Source organism: Prosopis cineraria, unplaced genomic scaffold, assembly GCF_029017545.1.
Source record: "Prosopis cineraria cultivar Desert tree isolate PC_DT_omini unplaced genomic scaffold, ASM2901754v1 PC1, whole genome shotgun sequence".
Lineage (NCBI taxonomy): Eukaryota > Viridiplantae > Streptophyta > Magnoliopsida > Fabales > Fabaceae > Prosopis > Prosopis cineraria.
The window spans coordinates 25,934,368-25,956,670 of record NW_026555332.1 but is presented as its reverse complement, the minus strand read 5'-3'; the positions used below and the strand labels follow the sequence as shown (position 1 = coordinate 25,956,670).

Genomic DNA, 22,303 nt, shown 5'->3' with positions numbered 1-22,303 from the left:
CACATCCGATGTTCGATTGAGATGGTTCAAGTGCCTACACAAAGCTTACTTTAAAATTTAATTAATGACATTGGTTTCATCTCAATTCAATGTTTCTATCAAAAATTAGACATTCAAGTGCATTTTGACCATTTCCTGTCAAAATTGTCACTTAAGTGTCTCAATCCAAAATCAGTTGTCATTAGCCACTCTTTAGGCCTTGACCATGTTCAAATAGACAATACACACTTGATTGCTCATACACATGCACAATATAAAACACATATATATATTTGGCCTGTAAATTGCCCATTTTACTCTTTTGGACTAAAATCACATTTCACTTCTTTAACCTCATACATGGCCAAATCATTATCCGTCCACTTCACACATCACATATTCACACACATATGCATTCATCCATTAGCCCATCCCTTTATTTCACTATTCACATATATACAAGGGCTAGGAAAACTCAAAATCATCAAACATACCACAAATACAGCTTTATGCACATGTACTGATCCTATGGCAACTTATACATATTCTTAGCTAACAATTTACAAAATTATTACACCAATTCTTACAAAGACTTAGGTGAGAGATGCCAACTCAGCCTATATCCTTTCCCTTTAAACCACTAGCACTAGAACCTGAAAATGTAAATAACCACAGGTAAGATAAAAATTTCAATAACTAATATAGTTCATTTAATGTTTATTACCACAAAGAACCATGCTAAAGTATCAAAACTAAGGTAATATCACATATATATAAAAGTGTGAAGACATAGCATCATTTCAAAGGAATTCCACATAAATACACACTAACATGATCATCTAGCCACCGAACCCCTAATGCTCCTTGACATGAAACCATTGGCTCTCCTAGATTAACCTCTTATTGACCAGAGCACATTTTAGGTGGTTGAAACACCTGGCCAAAGGTAATTTAATCCATCTATAGACTATGGTTTCCCTCATCACATACCTGTGATAGAGGCATTATTGACTCCTAACCGCACCCTAACGAATACTAGGGAGTTGCCAGATTGTCAAAATGTTTCATAGTAACAGTCCCATAATATGCTGTACCGGATTGCTTATGGTACCAACCCATAATATGCTGCACCGGATGTCCCATGGTGCCAGCCCGATTACATGAATTTTTTACTCACATATCTTTACACACACATCCCCACATATCCTAGGTGAACTCCCATCCCCTATGATTATGGTCTTTCACAATTTTCACAATTTTCCTTTATATTTTCATAACATATAATATCATAATACATATATATATATATATATCACTTGAAGATAAATAACCTTTTAGATATCATTTCACAAATCAATGTTCATGTTAAAACCATTTTCAATATCAAATCATGCACAAAACTCATAAAAAAACAAGTTTTCTCATTTGGTATTTACTTCTACATAGTTATGATAGTTAATAAATACAATAAAATATATAGTTACCTCAACTCTTCTGTCTGATAGAAAGGTTTGCCCGTATAACTTCCTTACTCAAATCTCTTTCTACTTATCTACTTGTCACACACTAGAATCTACATAAAAAATTGGCATTCAAAGTCAATTTCTTTATTGACAAAAGTGCCAATTATTGCAACTAAGTACTTAACTGCTACCAATTCCACAATTCACACTCGATTACACGCATTATTACTAATTACCACTCATTTCAAACTTTAACCTTTTCTAGCAAATTTTCTCTCACTACTTTCTCTAGATTGGGGCAAATCTTGCCTACGGCTTTAAAGCTTTATTGTTCTGACTCAAACCAATCAAAAAGTATTAGTTTAATTCTGAAGAACTTTTCTATTACTATAGGGTAAAAAATTAACTCCTTAAAACTCCCGAATTTAATTTCTCACTAGTTAAAGCTAAGAGAAAATAGGGTAGAATTGGAGGTTAAGGCAGTATATGACTTACTCGATAAGTAACAGATTAAAAACACCGTCCTTGCTCCTAATTATGCTTGCCCTAGCATATCCTCTGCTCTTCTCTACGCTAAACCTCTCCCTCACGTTCTCCCTTTTTGTTTTCATGAGCTAGACATGTTTTATTAATTAAATTTCTGCACCATGTGCTGTACAGTGAAGAAAATCCTCACTATGCTCACACACTCTACTTTGATATTCTGCTCTTCCGCTCATATCTGTTCATATAACATCCCAATAGGTCAAAATAATACTTCATTATTTAAAACCCTAATATCACATTAAATCACTAATTCATTCCCTAATTAATCATTAACGCAGGATTAGAATATCAAGATGTTACATCTATTCTTGATCATGAAGACTCCCTACCTTCGGCTAAAGATCAAGCTGTGCTATGGCCCACCAATACCTTTTGTGCACTAGCAGTTGAGCTTAGATATGCATAAAATTTTTCTAACAATCGCCTCATCCAAGAACGTGCGTTCCCTTATGATAACTCACACTTAGCTTTTGAGATTATTCAAGATAACTAGTGGAAACTGCTTTGCTTACCTCCAAAAATTGGTTATCTATCTTTGGTGTGTGAGTTCTTTACCAATGCTCTATTTTATCCAAAGGGCAAATCTTATGTGTGAGGAAAATTTATTCAGTTCATTGCAGATTTCATAAGGATTTTTTATGATATTCCAGTAATTGACTCTTGTTGCTATCAAGAGTTGATGAAGGATAAGTCAACCTGCCCTTATGAGTTGATTGCTAAGTGTTTGACTTCACGGAAGGTTAAATGGAATAAGAGAGTTTGCCATTTAGACCTATGAGAGGCTGCTAAATTCTGGCATTACTTTGTCATTCATAATGTCTTACCTACCTCCCATGTTTATAAAATCTCAGAGGCTAGGGCTATATTGATTTATTGTATCATGACAAAGTAATCAGTAGACTTAGCAGCCATTATCTACAACAATTTGGTTTCAGCGATACAAGCTATGATCTAGGACACCAAGGCTATAAAATTTACAATGATTTATCCTCATCTCATTTTTGCCTTGTGTGTGCAACAAGGGGTTCCATTGCTCCCTACTGACTTATTAAAGGCACCATAGCCTTTTAAGCTTAAGTCCCCTAGGAATGCAATCATTGAAGATTGCAATTTAAATGCCACTATGGAACAAGACGTGGCACCTCCTAATGATGAGCCAAGTAGGCCATCTATGCCATTTGAGGAGCACGTTCTCGACATGTTAGCTACTCTTATGATGCGCTTAGAGCAAGTTCAACATGACGTCTCCATATTACAAGACATGGTTGCGGCCATTGAGCAACAACTGCCTATTGCACCTTAGTTTGTCCCATTTAAGGGGGCCTTAATTTGTATCTTAATTAATCTTCTTTTGGATGATTGTAGGACTACTTATGCATTTTCTTTAACTTTTCTATTTTAAAAAAATTATTATGAGGCCTTATGTCCTTATTCCATGTCTCCTCGTGATATTCTGCAGATTATAGGGTTTTCATCCTCTCTCTCTCTCTACATTTGGATCACTTACATATCTCCATTCTGTCAGGGGTGTGTCAGTTTCTTTCCTCCTCTTTCACTTGTTTTTATCGTTCATATGATTTTTACATTGTGGACAATGTGTTGTTCAAGTATGGGGGAGGGTGAAATTAACTTTGCATTGCCTTGCTTGTCCTCAAATTTGTGTTTTCATGTTAGTCCATCTTTATTTATTTGTGTGTCTTCATTTTTCTTGTAAATATTGATATTTTTAGTCTTTTCTTGTATATTTTTTTTTTAGTCCAAAAAAAAAATCATTTATTTGTATTGTGTCTTTGGTTTATTTGTGAATGTTGTTAAGATTAATTGTGCTTGAACTTGAAGGTATTAAATTGAATTGGGATTCTACTTTACCTTTTCATTGAATGCTTGCAATTAGGCAAATAATTAGTCTTGGATAATTTAACTTAGGGAGTCCAAAAGGCTTGTGAGGAATTTAAGCCCAAATTTTCATTTCTTTTAAGAGAGAATTTACTTATTGTGATTTCATCTCTAGAACTTGTCTTAAATCTCTTTGGATACTTAACATATCCTCTTGCATGCACAGAAATGATTTAGGCATTCATTTTTAAGCTAGTTTGGCCAAATGACCATCCTTTTCACATTTAATCCCTTGTTTACCCTTTGAGCCTTAGCCTTTCCTTAAAAAAAAATGAATAATTTTATAGCCTTTTGTTTGAATCAAAATATCCTTTTTAATTTTATCCCTTTTAATTACTTTAATTGGTGCTAAGTGGGGCAACTAGTGAAGTAATTGATGAAAACGGGAGGAAAAAAAAGAGTCCATATTTGTTTAGAAAGTAATGAATATGCAAATGCTTTGTAAGAGTTGAGAAAGATAGAAGAAAAATGATGAAGATGAAAAGAGAAAGAAAGAAGAGAAGAAACAAACAATGGATGCATAAAAAAAAATTGATAATGAAAAAAAAGTATAAGAAGAATAATTGATTAGTTGATCAATCTATTTGATGATAACTCATATTCTTTGGGATCTATGTGATAATTCTTAGCACTAATTGAAGTTGGTTTCTGTTGTCCTGCACCCATTTCATTCCATCATCCTACCTTATACATTACAATCCTTAATAAAGCCCTTTTACTTTGTGTATGCATTGGGATAATAGAGTGGAAATAGAGATGAGAAACAAGCCTATGATAGATGGATTGCAATAGATAAAATTGAGTGAAACACAAGCCATTAAACACATTGAGTGTAGAGTGCAAATACTTGACCGGTGAGGGATAACCTATTGTGATTTATCCTTGCCTAGTTAGTTACCTTATTGCTCACATTCTTTTAAAAGGGTAGAAATGATTCCTTTAAAGACTAATTGCTTGAAGTTTAATTACTTCTGACTTGACAATTTTTGCAATCTTTGTGTTTAGTTAGTTCTTTTGTGTTTAATTGTTTTCAAAAATCTTGAGGATAATATTTGATTCAAGTGTGGGGGTGTGATGACTCCCTATTTTGTGCTATAATTAATATGTTTTTGGTTATATTTTGGGAGTCATCAATAAAAAAGAGAAACATTTACTTGCTTTTATAAAGAAAAATTAATTAAGTGTCTCATTGGATTTATTGTAATATTTTTAAGGAAATTGTTTTTGAAATGATAAAAATTAAAGTAATCAAATATTATACTCATATTTATTAATTGTGGATAGGTGGGGCATGTCTACATCAAAGCAATAAAGAGAAAGGAGATAAGAAAAAAGTGTTTTTCAGTCCAAAACATAAAAATAAAAGTTCCTGCGCACTGTCAGAATTATCAGAATTGCTCACTAGTGAGTGCCGTGGCACCACTGAGGGAGTGCCATAGCAATAGATGAAAATGCAGAAATGCATAGTTTCATTTTCTATGCAAAATTAACCTACATAACTTTTTTGGACAAGAGTAGGCACCTTTAAGATGCTGCATTTGGAGAAAACTTTAAGAGAGCAAGAGGAAAAGTCTTGAAGCTTGGGATCAAGAAGTGGAGCAAATCATCATTCTACCTTAGTTTTTTAGTGTTTTCTCTTTTTTTTCCTCTATGTTGATAGTTTCGAATTGTTGCTGTGCTGTTTCTGTGTTCATATTAGTTATGTGTAGCTAAATCTTCTTGTTCTAGAGGACTATGAATCTATTTGTGTAAATAATCTTGGATTTACCATTTAGTTATTGAAAAATAAAGTTTTGATTACTTGTTCTTGAGCTATTTTGTTCTTGTTTAGTGATTGGCCACCACTAGGTGAGATTTGGGCATTTGGGTTGAACCTTGAAATAGGAGACTCAAATTAGACATTGAGAACTAGTAGCCTAATATTAGTTTAACTAATTTTTCATTAGAATGGGAATGTATCTAATGGACTTAAGTAATTCTCATGGATTAGGATCTCTAATGCAATTAATTAAGGTAATAATTTGCTTTAATTGAATTACTTAGGATCCTTAGTAATCGGAAGATACTTTGAATTAATTTAGATTCCCGAATTATCATAACTGAATTTCAAGACAATTAATGTGGTAATAAGAGGGTTAGGAAGCAAATAGGGGATTAGGACTTTAGAATATTCTTCTCTTGGTTGACTTTAGTTGTTTGTAGATTGAAGGTTATTTTAATTGATTATTTTTAATATTTTTATTTTAATTGTTGCAAAATCAATCTCTAATTTTATTAGTTTAACGTGAATGAATTTAAAAATTTAATGCCTAATTGCCAATTTAATTAATTCCCTGAGGGGTTGACCTTGATTTACCACTAGCCTCAATTGCGATCCATACACTTACGGTGTCTCTTAAATTTTTGGGAGCATCAATTTAAATAATTCAAAATTTTTCATACATCATAATTTCTACCACAGTTTTTCTATGATACTTTAGCCATAACTAATTATTTAATTGAGATTTAATTCTCTATTAGACCTGTTAACAAATACATAGTGTGCATTAGTTTCCAATTCATTTAATTTAAACTTTTAACCTCCCATTGCTAGCTTGACGAGTCCCCGAATATGCTTTCACAATCAAATTTCCTTTCAAAGATTCATTTAAGCTCAATTAAAATTCAACCCATTTTCATTCCAATTGTTTCTAATGCCAATTTGAGTTCATCAAACTTCCCATTTAAACTCAGAAATTTAAATCTAATTTCATCTTGCTGCTGTAAAATTATCTACAGCAACTCATGCTCTTTAACTCAAGTTTTTTTTTTTTTTGATTAACCTCATTTCTCTCCTCTAAACATGTACAAAAAAAAAAAAGGCACGATCAAACCAAAACACACACGCAGGATCAGCGAGGAAGGAGGGAGAAGTCTCTCACCTCAAATCATCAATGGCAAGAATAGGATGAAGAAAGAAAGAAGAAGAACTTGCCGCACTGGACAGGGGAAGAGCTTCAACACTGTTACTCGAGGAACGAAGAAAAAGAATCCATGGCATCGAACCAAGAAGAAGGTCTTGCAAGAGAGTTTTGGAGACTTGGCTCCCAACGCACCAGCAACGACATGCAGACAGAGAAAGAACAGAGAAGGAGGACTGCGAAACAGGGGAGGGAAGAACAAAAAAAGGGAGAAAATCTAGCGCACCTTCAATCTCGGCCAGCGACTGTGACGAGAGGCGCACCCACTATCATCGGCTAACGAACTGAGAGGGAAGACGCATAGGAATCCGATTCGCTCTCACTCTTTCCCTCTCTCTAAGGTTCTCAAAAAATAAGGAAATGGAGAAGGCCTGCACGATCTGATCTATTTCTCTTTCTCTTATATTATTAATATTTATTTGCAATAGTGGCATAATAGTAATTTTGTGTGGATGAGGGAACAAACACGTGACTTAGTAAGCAAGAGCCAAGAGAAATTGCACTAAGCTACTAATGCATCTTGTTATTTTCCCCTACAAAATAAACAAATACAATAAATTTATTTTACTATTTATTCTAACTTGATAATTATATTCTGAGTTAGTATAATTTAATGCTAAATAAAATTTAAATAACTAAATACCTGAATAAAATTTAAATAACTAGATATCTAAATAAAATCTAAGTTATATTATTAAATAAAAACTATCTAAACTAAATTAAAAATAATATTTAAAATTATTGGGTTATTATTTTTGATAAAAAAATTTAGGATGTTACATGTCACTTCTCCCTTTTTTTTTAAAAAAATTTTCTTCAATATTTGAATAGCAAGACCATAGCAATTTCTGATTTGTGGACTCCTGGCAGCTTACTGCAGGAAGTGAATTTGATTGCTATTTATTAGGATTTGGAATTCTGGATTATTTGAGAAATATTGCAGCACCATATTTCCATATTGCAATGAATCTATGATGCCTTTTGTATGTAGAGTTATGGTTTGGGTGCATGCTGTGGACTCAAGTTTGTTTATTCTATGGTTAGTTTAACTATTTGTATTGATTTATTGGATTGGATTAAGAGTCATACGTGCAACTGTGCCAGACTTGGAATGTGGTCTTGTGGTCTTGTGGAATCTGGATTGGATTAGGAGTCATACGTGCAACTGTGCTGGGCTGCAATGGAAATTCACTTCCTTGTCTTGTGAAGGTAACTGGTTTTAAGACAAATGACTTTGCTACTGATTTAGTACAATCAGGCCTTGCTCTTGTTTCAGTATGAACAAAGATCAAGTTGATAAGTGCATTTATCTTCCTGATATTATCCCTTTGCTCTTGTTTCAGGATGTTCACTGCCTCTTTTTGGGATATGTGTGCATAAGTTCATCTTTTTAGTTTGGAAATGTAGTGAATTGTGTCTCCTGATCCACAAATTCCTTTGATATCCAGGCAAATGAAGATGGTAATTGCTATAGCTATGATGCTAGGAAACTTGATGAAGCCAAATGTGTTCACAAAGATCATGTTTCTACTGTGTGAGATGAATGACAGTGAAGTCACTATAAACTTAAGAATATAAAGAGACAGAGAAGGCAAAACAAGCCAGGAGGGGGAAGAAATTGGAGTTGGAGGGAATCTTAGAGATTATGAAAAGGAATTTATGAAGGGATGGTGTAGACAGGGATGACTTTAATACTTTATAAAGCCCTGGATTAGGTCGTGTATATATATTTAAAGCTCGGACTCCGCTAGAGGGATTTCCAAGAAACCAAGTAACAAACTTGAGACTAGTATTTTATTTTTTACGGATAAAGATTACAGACTCAACGGGTAGAACTGAGGATTCAAAAGAAAAAAGGGAGATACTCGCGCTTCAGTTACAGGGAAAACAGGGCAAGATAAGTTTTGCACCTAAAACTTCATGTTTATATTCTGTGTTAAATTTAGTTGTGATGCAAGTTACGTGATTTCAGGAAGTGATGACACTAATTTCAGGCTTTGGAAGGCCAGAGCATCAGAACAACTTGGAGTTGAAAGTTGTCATCTTCACCCTCTAATCTTTCATTACTGATTTTTGGTCAATTTATGAATGCATTTTGTCCTTCATTAAGTATAGAGGAATTTTCTTGGAGCTAATGTACTAGACTATTATGCTCATTTATAATATTCATATGATGATTAGTTGATAAACTGATTCCTATAATTGATATCTTTTGTGCCTTGATCATTTGTTGTGATTGTGCTGCAAGTTCTCCCTAGGGAAAGGAAGAAGCATGATTATAATGAAGCCCTAAAGAATCGCTACAAGCACCTCCCTGAAGTGAAATGTATTGTGAGGTAAGATGTGACCATTCTTGTGAACTATTGTTGAGTAACAATCTTTCTCATACGTTATATATTTTTTAGGGCGATGAAACCTTGCCACATGCTTGAAACTTATTTCTTTTGGTTTTGCTCAACAGGCAAAGACACTTGCCAAAACCAATATTCAAAGCCACTAGTCTCACATAACATGGCTGATTATATATATATATATATATAATTAAGCCACCCATAGTCATAGAATTGTCTGATTATTGTCCGTTTACTTTTAGAGTTATTCAAATTTTTAAGTGAATTGTTTCTTTTTTGTAGACTTTGGAAGATGGAGACATGGAACTTCTTGATATGGGAGCTGAATATCACTTTTATGGGTCTGACATAACATGTTCGTTCCCTGTGAGTTTGTCTATTAACAATCGCGTGCTCTTTCTGCTTGGTACTCACCCTTACATGCAGTGACATTTGGAGTCAATGAGTTAAATCAATAGATTAGTATCTGTCAATTGCATCAAGCTTTACACATCTTTGTCTCCACATTGACATATGATACTGCTTTAGTCATCATTATTGTTGCACCAACCTGAACTTGAATTCATTTGATTTAAGCATGCTAGATGTAACCAGCAATAGTATTTTTTTGGTAACTAGCAGTAGTATTTTTTTGGTATCTAGATGTGAGAAATGTTTGATTGACTTGCCATATGTTTGATTGACTTGCCATTTGATTCATCTTTATTAAAGATAACAGAGCTTATTTTTATTCATCTTTATTACTCTATTTCCTTTTACATAATTATTGCTAGCAATATTAATACATCTCTTTTAGGCTTTGATATCAGCTAAACGTTTAAAGTAAGAGGTGAAGAGGAACTTCTTAATAGACAGATCCAGGGGGTGGCAAACTTGATAGATTTCACTTTTGAAGAATTGAGGGTAGCAACTAGAAATTTTAGAGCTGAATCTGTATTAAGAGAGGGAGGCTTTGGCAAGGTGTACAAGGGTTGGCTTAAAGGGATTATATTGTGTACTTTAAATTTGGTAGGGATTATAATGTGGCAAACTTATGTTATATTGCGTACTTTAAATTTCGTATATAGTTCTTGTTTATGAATTGAATTATTTGCTAATAAAAATTTCATCTACGAGTCAATTACTTGATTGAATTAGATTTATTTATAACCAAAATTTTGATTCTTACAAAACTAATGTGCAATTCAATGAGGAAATTATTCCTCTCCAATTAAATCAATTTGTGAGGAAACAGGGAAGAATTGGTTCCTCACTAATTTTAGCGAGGATAGCATTCCTCGCAATGGCCATGCTAAAAATATAAGATTGGCGAGGAATTAGCGAGGAAATTATGGCCTTTTATTGTTAGTGAAGAAATTATGTCCTTGCTAATGCCTCGTTTAATTAGCAAGGAAAGCATTATTCTTTGCTAATTATTAGCGACCCGTTATTTAGCTATGAATTTAAGAAAGAACTTATTTCCTTGCTAAATCATGATTAGCGAGGAATAAGTCAGATTTAGAGAGGAATATAGTCCTCGCTAAATCATAATTTTCTTGTAGTTTAGGTGCTCCACATAGGCTATGCTTAGGGTCTTTATTTTGTAAATATTTCATCTGCTGGTTGGAAGGAGTTGAGCTCTTAGATGTTATAATATTTCTTTAAAAATTTATATTGTAAAAATTTTGGGAAATCCTACTCTTAGGGGAGATCCTATTGGAATTTTCACAAAAATATTAAGGTTTTATTTAAATAAAAAGTATTTTTTAAATATTTTTATAAAATTATTTAATATAATTTATAATTATGTTCAAATTTTTTTAAGAAAAAAACTTTTAGTAGAAAATATTTATCATCACTGAAGGGAAATTTTGACAAACATTTTTTTACTCAATAAGTAGCCTAAATTTTTTGCATACGAAAGGGAAAAAATTGTCTAGCAAGCAAGCCTATCAAAAATGTGAAACTAATGCAATATACTTGCATGTTATTCTTACAATCAATAACAGAACAATTTAATGTTGTTTTTGAGAATCACTTATCAATTTTGTATATTTTAAAACTAAATAATTTATATATATATATATATATATATATTATATTATATTCAATTATGTAAGTAACTTTTCTCAATTGGAAAAGTGAAATATAATGCAATTTAATTCTATAGATAATTTTTTTTAGCAAACTTTCTTACATACTATAGATATTAGTGAATATATTACAAATTAATATTGATATCATTATATAAATCATAATCATATATTATATAATACTCTAACATAGGTCCCCTCTCTCTCTCTATATATATATATATAAAATTATTAGTTTATTAACACTATTTCATGCTTCCTATGTCTACTCCCTCTTGTTTTTTTGTTTTTTGTTTTACTTGCATACAGGCATTTTTCTATTAGAGGTAATATTATTTAAAGCATGGTCAAGAACTAAATTGGGGCAACCTTTTGAGCAAGGATTCAAACTTTAGTTTGTCACATTATAATACTAGACCAAACCCTTGTTAGTGTCTAACCCCTCTTGCATTTTAGACCATATCATTCAATAATACACATAATATGAGTATTGAATGAATAGTAATAATAGTAATAATATATATATATATATATATAATATGTATATTATAGTTTCTCTTGGAAAGATATGAAAGAAATTTAAAATTTTCTCACGGTAAATTTTGAGAGAATGTTTCTCTCATAAAGACTTCAAATTGTTCTAAGAGAAAAATTTAAATATTTCAAGTGATACTTTTCTCTTAGCTTGTTCTAAGAGAATCATTTCTCTAGACTTAGTCCAAGAAGAATTCTCTCCCATTGGTCCGAGAGAAATTTTCTCTTGGTGGCTTAATCTGAGAGAAAGTTCTCTCAAGTTTCTCCAATAAACATTCCTCTCAGCATTATTTGAGAGAATCATTAAATTTCTCTCAAATTTTTCTAAGAGAAAGCTTTTATCAAACAAATATCAGAGAAATTTATATGAGTTTTTATTCTCATTTTCATCGTTATCAATTTTTTTGTCAAACATTTCTCACAGATTAAATTGAGAGAAAATTTTCCCACAATAAATCTAGTTTTCGCTCTAATTTTCTCACTCGTTCTCTCAGAATTTCTCTCTATTTGAGTTTCTACAATTTATTTTTAGAAGAGGCTTTTTGAGAGAAAATATGAGAGAAATTCTCTCCAATATTTTCTTGAGAGAAAATTCCATGAGAAATTTATTATTTCTTGTAGCAATCCCTGCAAATGCAGTAGTAAAAAAATTGAAAATATGAATATTTGCTTCATTATTGGAGACTCAAAGTTGCCATGTTATCTAACACTGACTATTGAAGGGCAAGTAATTCATATTCAAGTATATATATTAAATTTTTCGTGTTATTTAACACCAAATAAAATTTTTATATGTTGTGAATTCCATTGGTTATTTTGTATTGCTTGACCCTTGGACAATGTTAATATAGCGGTTTTGTTCGTTGGGCAAGATATCAAGCAGTGAGATAAAAATCATGTTCAACGTGTAAGTTTATTCTATAAATTTTTAGTCTTTGAGATATATAAAATGTTTTAATATTTTTTTCTCATTCGCAATTGATAATATGCAGAGGGCAGAAGAAATATCATACGATGGGTGGGCATCGCAAGGATAAAATTGGGAAACTTACATCTATCCAAAAGTGAGTAGTTTGAACTCTGGGTTTCTTATCCTCAAGCACTTCATATTATGTCTTTGTTAAATTTTATCATTTCTTTTACTTTTAGTGACACCTCTTTAACTCAAGATGCTCAACTGCAACTACAACTAGAAGGAGGGAAACAACTTCTGGTTGAAATATCAACCATAGAATGAGGTGATTCAATGGTTGATTTCTTCTATGCCTCCGATGCAATCTGCAGGTGAAGATGTATGCAGTGGTATGGTCAGGTAACTAACGGTAATTTCTCAGTTAAAAATGCCTATTTTATGGTTGAGAAGAACCCATTTGGAGTATCAAATTCTGTTTTCAAAGATATTTGGAAGTGGAAGCGGATTGAGAGAATTAGATTTCGCTTGTGGACTGTATACCATAATAAACTTCCAACAAATCCTTGGAGAAGTAAGTTATCTAATTGTAGCCCATTTTGTTTGTGACTGGAGCAATTCTGATATAGAAGATGCAATACATATTCTAAGAGGTTGTTATTTTGCAAGGGACATTTGAGCAGCTAGTTCATAGAAGGTTTCACACTCTATTCTTTAATGCTTCTCTTCCTGTCTGGGTTAGTTTGAATCTCAGAAAAATCTCAAGTGTTGATGGGAAGTCTGATTTGGAGCCTTATTTGTGCTGTCAATGTTTGGAAGTTATGGCTGTGGAGAAATGAGTATATTTTTTAATCCCCTTTTGTTTAGTTTGATTATGCATGGGCTGGCCCCTCATATGTATTATTCAAAAAAAAAAAAAAAAAAAAACAAACAAACACAACCCCGCCTAATTCATGCATTTAGGACCAAAGAATATTTAGGATCGGATACATTGCTCTCGTATAAAAATATAATAGATATGAAGAATTAACAGGTCAAACTCTCATATTTACAAGTTGAGTTATGTTATTTATTACAAACTACACTCACAAATATTAAATCTTTTGCGACCTATTAATATCAATGAATTTTTTCGGAATTAACCTGTATATGTAATTTTTCCTGCCTAGGATCTATGGATAATATAATGTTCCCTAAAAATTATATAATGATTGTTTTAATTTGAAGCCAAATACTTCAGATAGCTTATCAAAATGGGTACTCTACTTCACAAGTTTATATTTATAAACAAACTTATAAATTATCGGCCATTCAAGATGTTTGATTTACAAATTTTCATAGTTTCACTGTGATTTCCTTTGGCACAACAACATCGACTCCTTATATAGAATAATTATGAAAGGAATAACTGTAAAGTATTAACTATCGATTGTATCATGTGAGTCACAGAAACACAATTTTTCTTTTTCTTTGGGTCCTATGTGTTCTCTCGCTTTTTTTTTTCAATTAATATTAATTACAAAATGGAGGACAAATCAACTATCCAAAAAGATATTAAGAAAGTCATTTACAAGCGGTCCGAGTTGGGGGTAGCTTTCTCGCCCATCGACATAATCATTATTGTATCTTTAATCTCTACTTCAAAGTCTTTGATCATATTTCAATTTAATTATGGCAACACTTAGGATACAGGGGAAAAAATTCTTAAAATTGCAGAGACCAAAGGTATATAATACCATGAAAGAAGGAAAAACATTACCCCGGTCCAAAAAAAAAATAAAAAAAGATTGTGATCATCATCAAATAAAAATATTTAAAAAATTTAAAAAAATTTAAGGGTTAATAGCGTCCGGAAATGATTTAAACGGTAAACTTATATTTAATATATTTTAAATCTCAGCAATCAAATTTGAGACAATCTAAACCCCACAATTTATTTGAAGTTCACGCGGTTAATGCTTTCAGCCTCTCTCTCCCTCTCCCTCTCTCTGCCCGATTCCTCCCTCCTCTCTCTCTCTCGCTCGTAGAAACTCATGGCGGTGAGGACGCTGATGCAGCCTGAGATTGCCGCTCAAGATGCGTACTATGGAGTCTCGCAAGGGCAGTGAGGACGCTGAGAAACCTAAACACGAAGTGATTGATGCGAGTCCAGAAGATAAGAAACAAACTGAGAGTAACAGAGGAACCTTGATGCCGAGGTAAATTATATATCTTGGATTAGCTTCAATCAATGATGGCAAGGTCAATAGTGATGAGTATTCGGTTTCTTTATCCGTAAGGAGAAGCAATGGCAGATCAAGATTCAGGTTGGAAGTGGAATGCAGCACCAAAGATTGGATCGGGTATGAAGGAATTGAACAAAGATGCTGAACTGAAATTGATGAAGCTGAGAGCATTGTTGTTAAACTCTTGAGTTGACTCTGAGTTTATCATTTTTACATTTTTAACTTATAAAATCATGTTAATTTATTTATAAACTTAAATTAGATGAAATTCAGTTACATTTAGGAGTTGACTTTATGAGTTTATTATTTTTACGCTTCTAAGTTATAAAATCGTGTCAATCTATTCATAAATTTGTTAAACAAAATAGGCATGTATTATGTGAAACTTGATTCATAGGAACGATAAGATTCGATTCAATAAAAAATAAAACCAAAAAAATACAAAAAGAAAACAAAAAATGCCAAAAATAAATTGCCCTATTTTGAAATTTCTATGCTAAGTATGATAATCTATGAATGTAGATAGATTTAATTTCAATAATTTATATTTGAAATATATTTAAATTAAATTATAGTCATATTTTATATTTTAATTATTTAATTATATACTTTTAAAGGCTATTTATTAATAGAAGTAACTTTTATCAGTTTATAATTCGAGTTTACACCTTTATAATGAGTTTATTTAAATTCGCGAGTTTAACAACCTTGGTTGAGAGGATTCAAAAGTATAGTCCTCAGAAAAGATGATCAAGTGGAAAACCACTATGAGAAGGACAAGAGTTTTTGTTAGAGCTTGATTAGAAGCCCCTGCCGTGCTGTGATGTCTGTTAGTAATCGAGAGAGAGAAATTGCAGATGTCCATGCTAGCTACATGTGAGACCCGGGGGAGGGGGGGGGAGTTTAGGGGAGAGAGTGGGGAGAGATAGAGAGAAGAATCGTGCAGAGAAAGAGGCTTAAAGCAAGATGGCGCTCATCACATGAGGAGCAATCTGGACCATCTAAAGATTTATATATTTTATTTTATATTTATTAAAATAAAAATTATAAATTTTAATAAATATAACCTATTACTAATTTGGATAATACTTATTTAATATGGATGTTCTCATTTAATAGTAATTTTTTTTATAATTTTTATAAATTGACTATCTAGATATTTTCCGAACAGTTTGGATAATATTAAACTATTTTAGAAATTTTAGAAATTTTTATTTTAGTAAATATAATATTATATAATAAAAATAATGATAATCTTCAAAGTGAAACTTAAAAAAAATATAATTTAAAAATTTTGAATCTAGACTTTTCAAAGTACATTTGAATAGTTAATTTATAGAAATTATAAAAATATTTAATATTAAATTTATCATCTAGATTAAAATTTTATTGTTCAGATTAATGATAGAGTAGATTTATTAAAACTTATAATTTTTATTTTAATAAATAGAAAATAAAATATATAAATCTAAACCGTTCAGATTTTTCAAATTGCTCATCATGTAATGATGGTGATCATCACATGATGAGCGCTAAAACCAATCTCAACTTAAAGCATTAGCTGAGATAACTTGAAACAAACTTGGGTTAGAATTTGCTAGATTCAATTATTTAGGATTTAAAATATATTAAATATGATTCAAAATGCTCCTAGGTCTATAGTTTAGGGTTTACATTGCTATTTAATCCTAAATTCAAAGATAAAGACTGCATGTATACTTCCTCTATTAAAAAATGTAAAATATTTTTAACTAAATTTTATTTCTAAATAAAGTAATTATTTATTTTCAAACTAACCCTATATTTTCATATTTATTTTTATTTAATAAGGTGTTTCACAAGCATAGCCTCTTCCCTTCTCGTCTCTTCTTTTCTTCTCCTTATCTCATCATTTCTACCATTAGATAAGGAATGAAGGGTTGGAATTTAATTTTTTCATGAAATAATTATCATAATATTACATTGAAAAATAAATAAATAATTTTAACTTTTAAAATTTGATCTACACAATTTATAATTAGAATAAAATAAATAAATAAAATTTAATTTATAAATTTTTTAATAATAATATATAATTGTGAACTGTACGTGTGCGTGTAGGTCAAATTTTACTAGTTTAAATTTATTATTTATTTTTTATGATATTATGATAATTAATTTATAGAATACAGTTAAATTTGAATCATGCATTTAGTTATTTAAAGATGGAGGCATCTCCATCTTGATCGACTAGAAAGGAGAGAATCCGGATCCTATAATAATTGCACTATTACTCCCCCTTACGCATGGCTTCTCAGCTTGTTCAGTCTTCATTTTTAACAATGTCAACTTGCACATTGGCTCCAGGCTCATATAACTAATTATATTAGTACATCTATGTGTTTGCACGCTTCTTTTATTTACAACTTGCAGGCCACATGATTTTTTAATTTATAGGTCTTATCAAGTATTGCTTATAAATAATGTATTTATTATAAATTTTATCATATATGTATAATAAATATCATCATATCATATCATATATAATATAAAATCCATCAAGTAAACCGTCGTATTGAATCATGATTTATGAATGAGGTCATTTATATTTTACACTCAATATAAGCTACGACCCCATAATTTGGTTATAATGAATATAACATTCGAATTATAAATTATTTTTATATTTGAAAATGATGTTTTAATAATTAATTGAAGCCTTTTTATATTAAAATAAAGTAAAATAATTTAAAAAATGAAAGGTAACTCCATTTATTAAAAAAAAAGAATGAAGTTAATTATGGATTTGGATATAGTGAGTGATCTGAATCTATTCATACAATAAATGTCTCAATTATAGTTATTAAATTTTATCATTATAAATTTTCCTTCAAAAATTCAAAGCAAATCACAATTAAAATACTCCTCACATCTGTTGTCTCTCAAAAAGTTGAGATTCGATGCTTACTAATATTATGTAATAAAATCTCCAACAGCAGTTCGGTTAAATCAGTGGGTTATTATCAAGCCATGGGAGGCACTTAATAAGTGAATTTATGCTACTAGGGTATCTCCACATGATCACGTCCTTATTCTCCATTTGTTTTATATATCTTCTTTTCTTAAGAATCCTCCTTTATCCCTTATTTTATTTTATTTAAAAAGTAAAAAACTCAGTTGAACGGAAACCAGCAGGAAACTATTAAGGGAATGCAAGAACTGTACACTGCTTTGAATAGATCTTTTTAAAAAAGTGAGATATTTTATATTTGATTTTTAAAAAAAAATTTATAGCCGTACGGAAATAAAAGGAAGCGTGTTCTTCTCTGTAATTCTCATCCCTCACGTACAGCTTTGGCCATAGCCCTATCTCCAACATGACGATACAATCTTCAATCGCCGTTTCCTTCCTCTTATGCATCTTCTTCCAAGTCCTTTTATCTACAGGCGTCACCGCCTACAGTCCTGTCGATGACTTCGCCGTCACTTGCGGTTCCTCTGGCAAGTATTCTGATACAATAAATAATCGGACTTGGACCGGAGACATAAGCTCTCAGTTATTCTCTCTCACTGAAACCCTCAACAACAACCACTCCCTCACCGCCGACTCAACAGACAGCCAGAAACTCCCCTATCGCACTGTTCGCCTCTCTCGCTCAGAATTTTCCTACTCATTTCCGGTGACCGCTGGCCAGAAGTTTGTTCGCCTCCACTTTTACCCATCTTCTTACCTCGACTTCCATCGTTCCGACTCTCTCTTCACCGTCCAAGCCGCAAACTACACCCTTCTTAAGGACTTCAACGCTTCACTTAACGCCGATTATGCCGCCGTCGAAACCATTGTACGGGAATACTGCATCAACGTCGACCCAGGACAGAGGCTAAACGTGACGTTCACGCCCAACTCATCTCATCCGAATGCCTATGCTTTCGTCAACGGGATCGAGGTTGTCTCGATGCCGACCTATCTTTATTACACCAAACCTGACGACCTACAAACGATGAAGCTAGATGACAGCACCAAGCAGTTTCCGATCGAAAACAGCAGTGCTCTTGAGACTGTGTACAGAATCAACGTTGGCGGAAGCCAGATACCAACCGAACAAGACACCGGCATGTTCCGGCGTTGGTACGACGATGTTCAGTACTTGGAGATACTGCGTTCACATAGTGTGTCAGCAGGCTTTGGTTTAAAGCCAATCTACAAGGATGATCAAAATTATTTTGCACCTGATGATGTATATATGACTGCTCGAAACTACGGCATGAACCAAACGTCGGAATACAATGTTACATGGCATTTCGAGGTCGACTCAGAGTTCATTTATATGGTGAGATTGCATTTTTGTGAGTTTGATGACAAGATTGAAAGTCTTGGAGGGAGAGTTTTTCAGATCTTTATAGCTGATAAGTTGGTGGAGCGTGTTGCTGATGTGTTCCAGTGGAGTGGGAGCCTGAAGGTTCCTGTACATAAGGACTACGCGGTGTCGATGTGGAACATAGGAATCTCGAAGAAGCTGAATCTTTCAATCAAGTTGCAGCCAAACCCGACAGCAAGGAGCATTTACAGAGATGTCTTACTGAACGGTATTGAAATTCTGAAAATAAGTGATCCAGCCAGTGGCAATCTTGGAGGTCCCAATCCTGATCCACGTCCGTCTCCCTCAATACCAAACATACCATCACCCACCAAATCATCAAATAAAACAAGTGTAATTCCCATTATCGTTGGGGTAGCGTCAGGCATCGTTGTGCTATCTCTTATTGTTTTGTTGATTATCTGGCGACTGAAGACTAGAGTTCTGGTCAACGAAAGTAATTCGTTGTGGGGACAGAGATCAGTACAATCGTCCGAAACAAACAAATCACAAGGGTCATCGTTGCCGTCCGATTTATGTCGCTGCTTTTCAATAGTTGAGATAAGAGCAGCAACCAATAACTTCGATGATATTTTCATAGTGGGCGTCGGAGGGTTTGGTAATGTCTATAAAGGCTACATTGATAATGGTACAGTTCCTGTGGCAATCAAACGGCTCAAGCAAGGTTCACAACAAGGGCTCCGTGAGTTCCAAACTGAGATTGAAATGCTCTCTCAGCTTCGTCACAATCATTTAGTGTCTCTCATTGGTTACTGCAATGATGGCAACGAGATGATCCTCGTCTACGAGTTCATGGCTCGCGGGACCCTCCGTGACCATCTTTACAATTCTGACAATCATCCACTTTCCTGGAAACAAAGGTTGGAGATGTGCCTTGGTGCGGCGCGTGGACTGCATTACCTTCATACTGGTGCAAACCACACTGTCATTCATCGTGATGTGAAGACCACAAATATCTTGATAGATGAGAAATGGGTGGCTAAGGTTTCGGATTTTGGATTATCCAAAATAGGACCCACAGGAATGTCCAAGTCTCACATTAGCACAGTGGTAAAAGGAAGTGTTGGTTACTTGGATCCAGAATACTATAAGCGTCAAAGGTTAACTGAGAAATCTGACGTTTACTCCTTTGGAGTTGTACTGCTCGAAGTACTTTGTGGGAGGCCTCCTTTGCTACGTAACGTGGAGAAGAAGAAAACAAGTCTAGTGGTGTGGGTTCGAAAATGCCATCGTGACGATGTGATTCATCAAACTGTTGACCCTTTCCTGACAGAACGTATCAAATCAGAGTCCTTAAAAGCATTCAGTGACTTGGCACTAAAATGTTTGGTCGATAATGGGAATGAACGACCTTCGATGAACGACGTCGTGTGGGGCCTAGAGTTTGCGTTGCAGCTACAAGAATGCACAGAGGAATTAGTGGGGCTTGAAGGAAAAGGCGAGGAAAGGGCTCTGTTGGGAAAAGTGGCAAACGTGAAAGACAGTTTAGTAGTTTTCACGAGCAGTGATGAATCAAAAGGCAGCAGGTTGACTACTTCAAGCAGTGAAAATCAGTCTTTAATTTCTAAGTCAATCTTCTCCGAGTTGGTTCACCCGACGGGTCGATGAAGAGCAGTCCACTATTATATTATGGACCATTGCTGTGCTGTGTGTGAATGTGATGGATTTTCTTATTTCGTTCATTTCCATATCTAATGACGTTGTATGATTGTAAGTCCGTTGCACATTTCAATTGTTCTGTTCTTTCGATTGCTCACAACTATTTCTGTCTGTAAAAACTAGTGGTGCACGGGGTTTCAAATAATAAATTTATTTTTAGAAGTCACAATTCAGATATTATTTTTTATTTTGCATTTATTAAAATAAAAAATTATTAAAAATATAATATTTGGAACAGAAACCGAATGAACAACAAGCAATTCTTATTCTCCGAAGTCTGCTCTTTCACAAGTCTCAAGGTCCTATTTATAGTCCTAGAATACGTGAAACTGAACCATACAAATTTAAAGGGGAGTTACAGAACTTAAGGGGCGGTTACAAAGAGTTTATGATGTTCATTATGTGTGCCTTCCGTTTTAGCTCGTTTCTTGCTCTTTCTGTTTCATTTTGCTCTTTCCGTTTCATCCTCCTTGGGTTGGGAAGAACTCGCCCTCGAGTCAAATTCATCATCTTCATCAACGTATGGAGATAAATCAGCGACATTGAAGGTTGCAGATACACCATAAGAACTAGGTAATTCCACCTTGTAAGCATTGTTGTTGATCCTTTGCACTATCTTGAACGGACCATCAGCTCTTGGAGACAACTTGGTGTTTGGCTGTTTAGGAAATCGTTCCTTTCGTAGATGTATCCAAACCAAATCTCCTACCTTAAAAGTCTGCTGTCTTCGATGCTTGTCACGTTGATTTTTGTATCTCAAATTCTGCTTTTGGATTCGCTCGCGGACTTACTCATGCAACTTCTTAATTTCCTTAGCCCTTTGGTCAGCATCAAAGTTGTATTGTTGCTTATCAATTGAAGGGCTCAAGTCTAGTGGACTAAGGGGACGAGTGCCATAAACAACTTCAAACGGACACTTCCCAGTTGCTTGATTGACAGAGTTATTATAAGCAAACTCAACTTGAGCAAGAATAAGATCCCACTGCTTCAAATTCTTCCCCATGAAACTGCAAAGAAGATTATCAAGAATTCTATTTATAGCTTCAGTTTGACCATCTGTCTGGGGATGACTAGCGCTGCTAAATTGGAGCTTAGTTCCCATCTTCTTCCATAGTATCCGCCAAAAGTGGCTAAGAAACTTCACATCACGGTCAGAAGTGATAGTTTTAGGAACGCCATGAAGACGCACAATCTCCTTAAAGTACAAGTCTGCTACTTGAATAGCATCATTTGTCTTCTGGCATGGGATAAAATGGGCCATTTTTGAGAAACAATCCACAACTACCATGATAGAATCTTTTTGCCTTTGAGTCCGTGGTAAACCTAGAATAAAATCCATGGTTACATCTT

At 33.4% G+C, this 22,303-nt stretch overlaps 1 protein-coding gene across 1 annotated transcript; it reads left to right on the top strand.

Annotated features, from left to right (window-relative positions):
• The first annotated feature begins 18,267 nt into the window (after positions 1 to 18,267).
• Positions 18,268 to 21,122, top strand: LOC129306260 (receptor-like protein kinase FERONIA). Its single transcript, XM_054946743.1, has one exon. The coding sequence runs from the start codon at positions 18,293 to 18,295 to the stop codon at positions 20,900 to 20,902; it is 2,610 nt and encodes an 869-aa protein (XP_054802718.1). The 5' UTR covers positions 18,268 to 18,292; the 3' UTR covers positions 20,903 to 21,122.
• Positions 21,123 to 22,303: the final 1,181 nt, after the last annotated feature.

What these genes read in the sequence shown, in the direction of transcription:
- LOC129306260 (XM_054946743.1), top strand. Translation starts at nt 18,293, where the DNA reads ATGACGATACAATCTTCAATCGCCGTTTCCTTCCTCTTATGCATCTTC.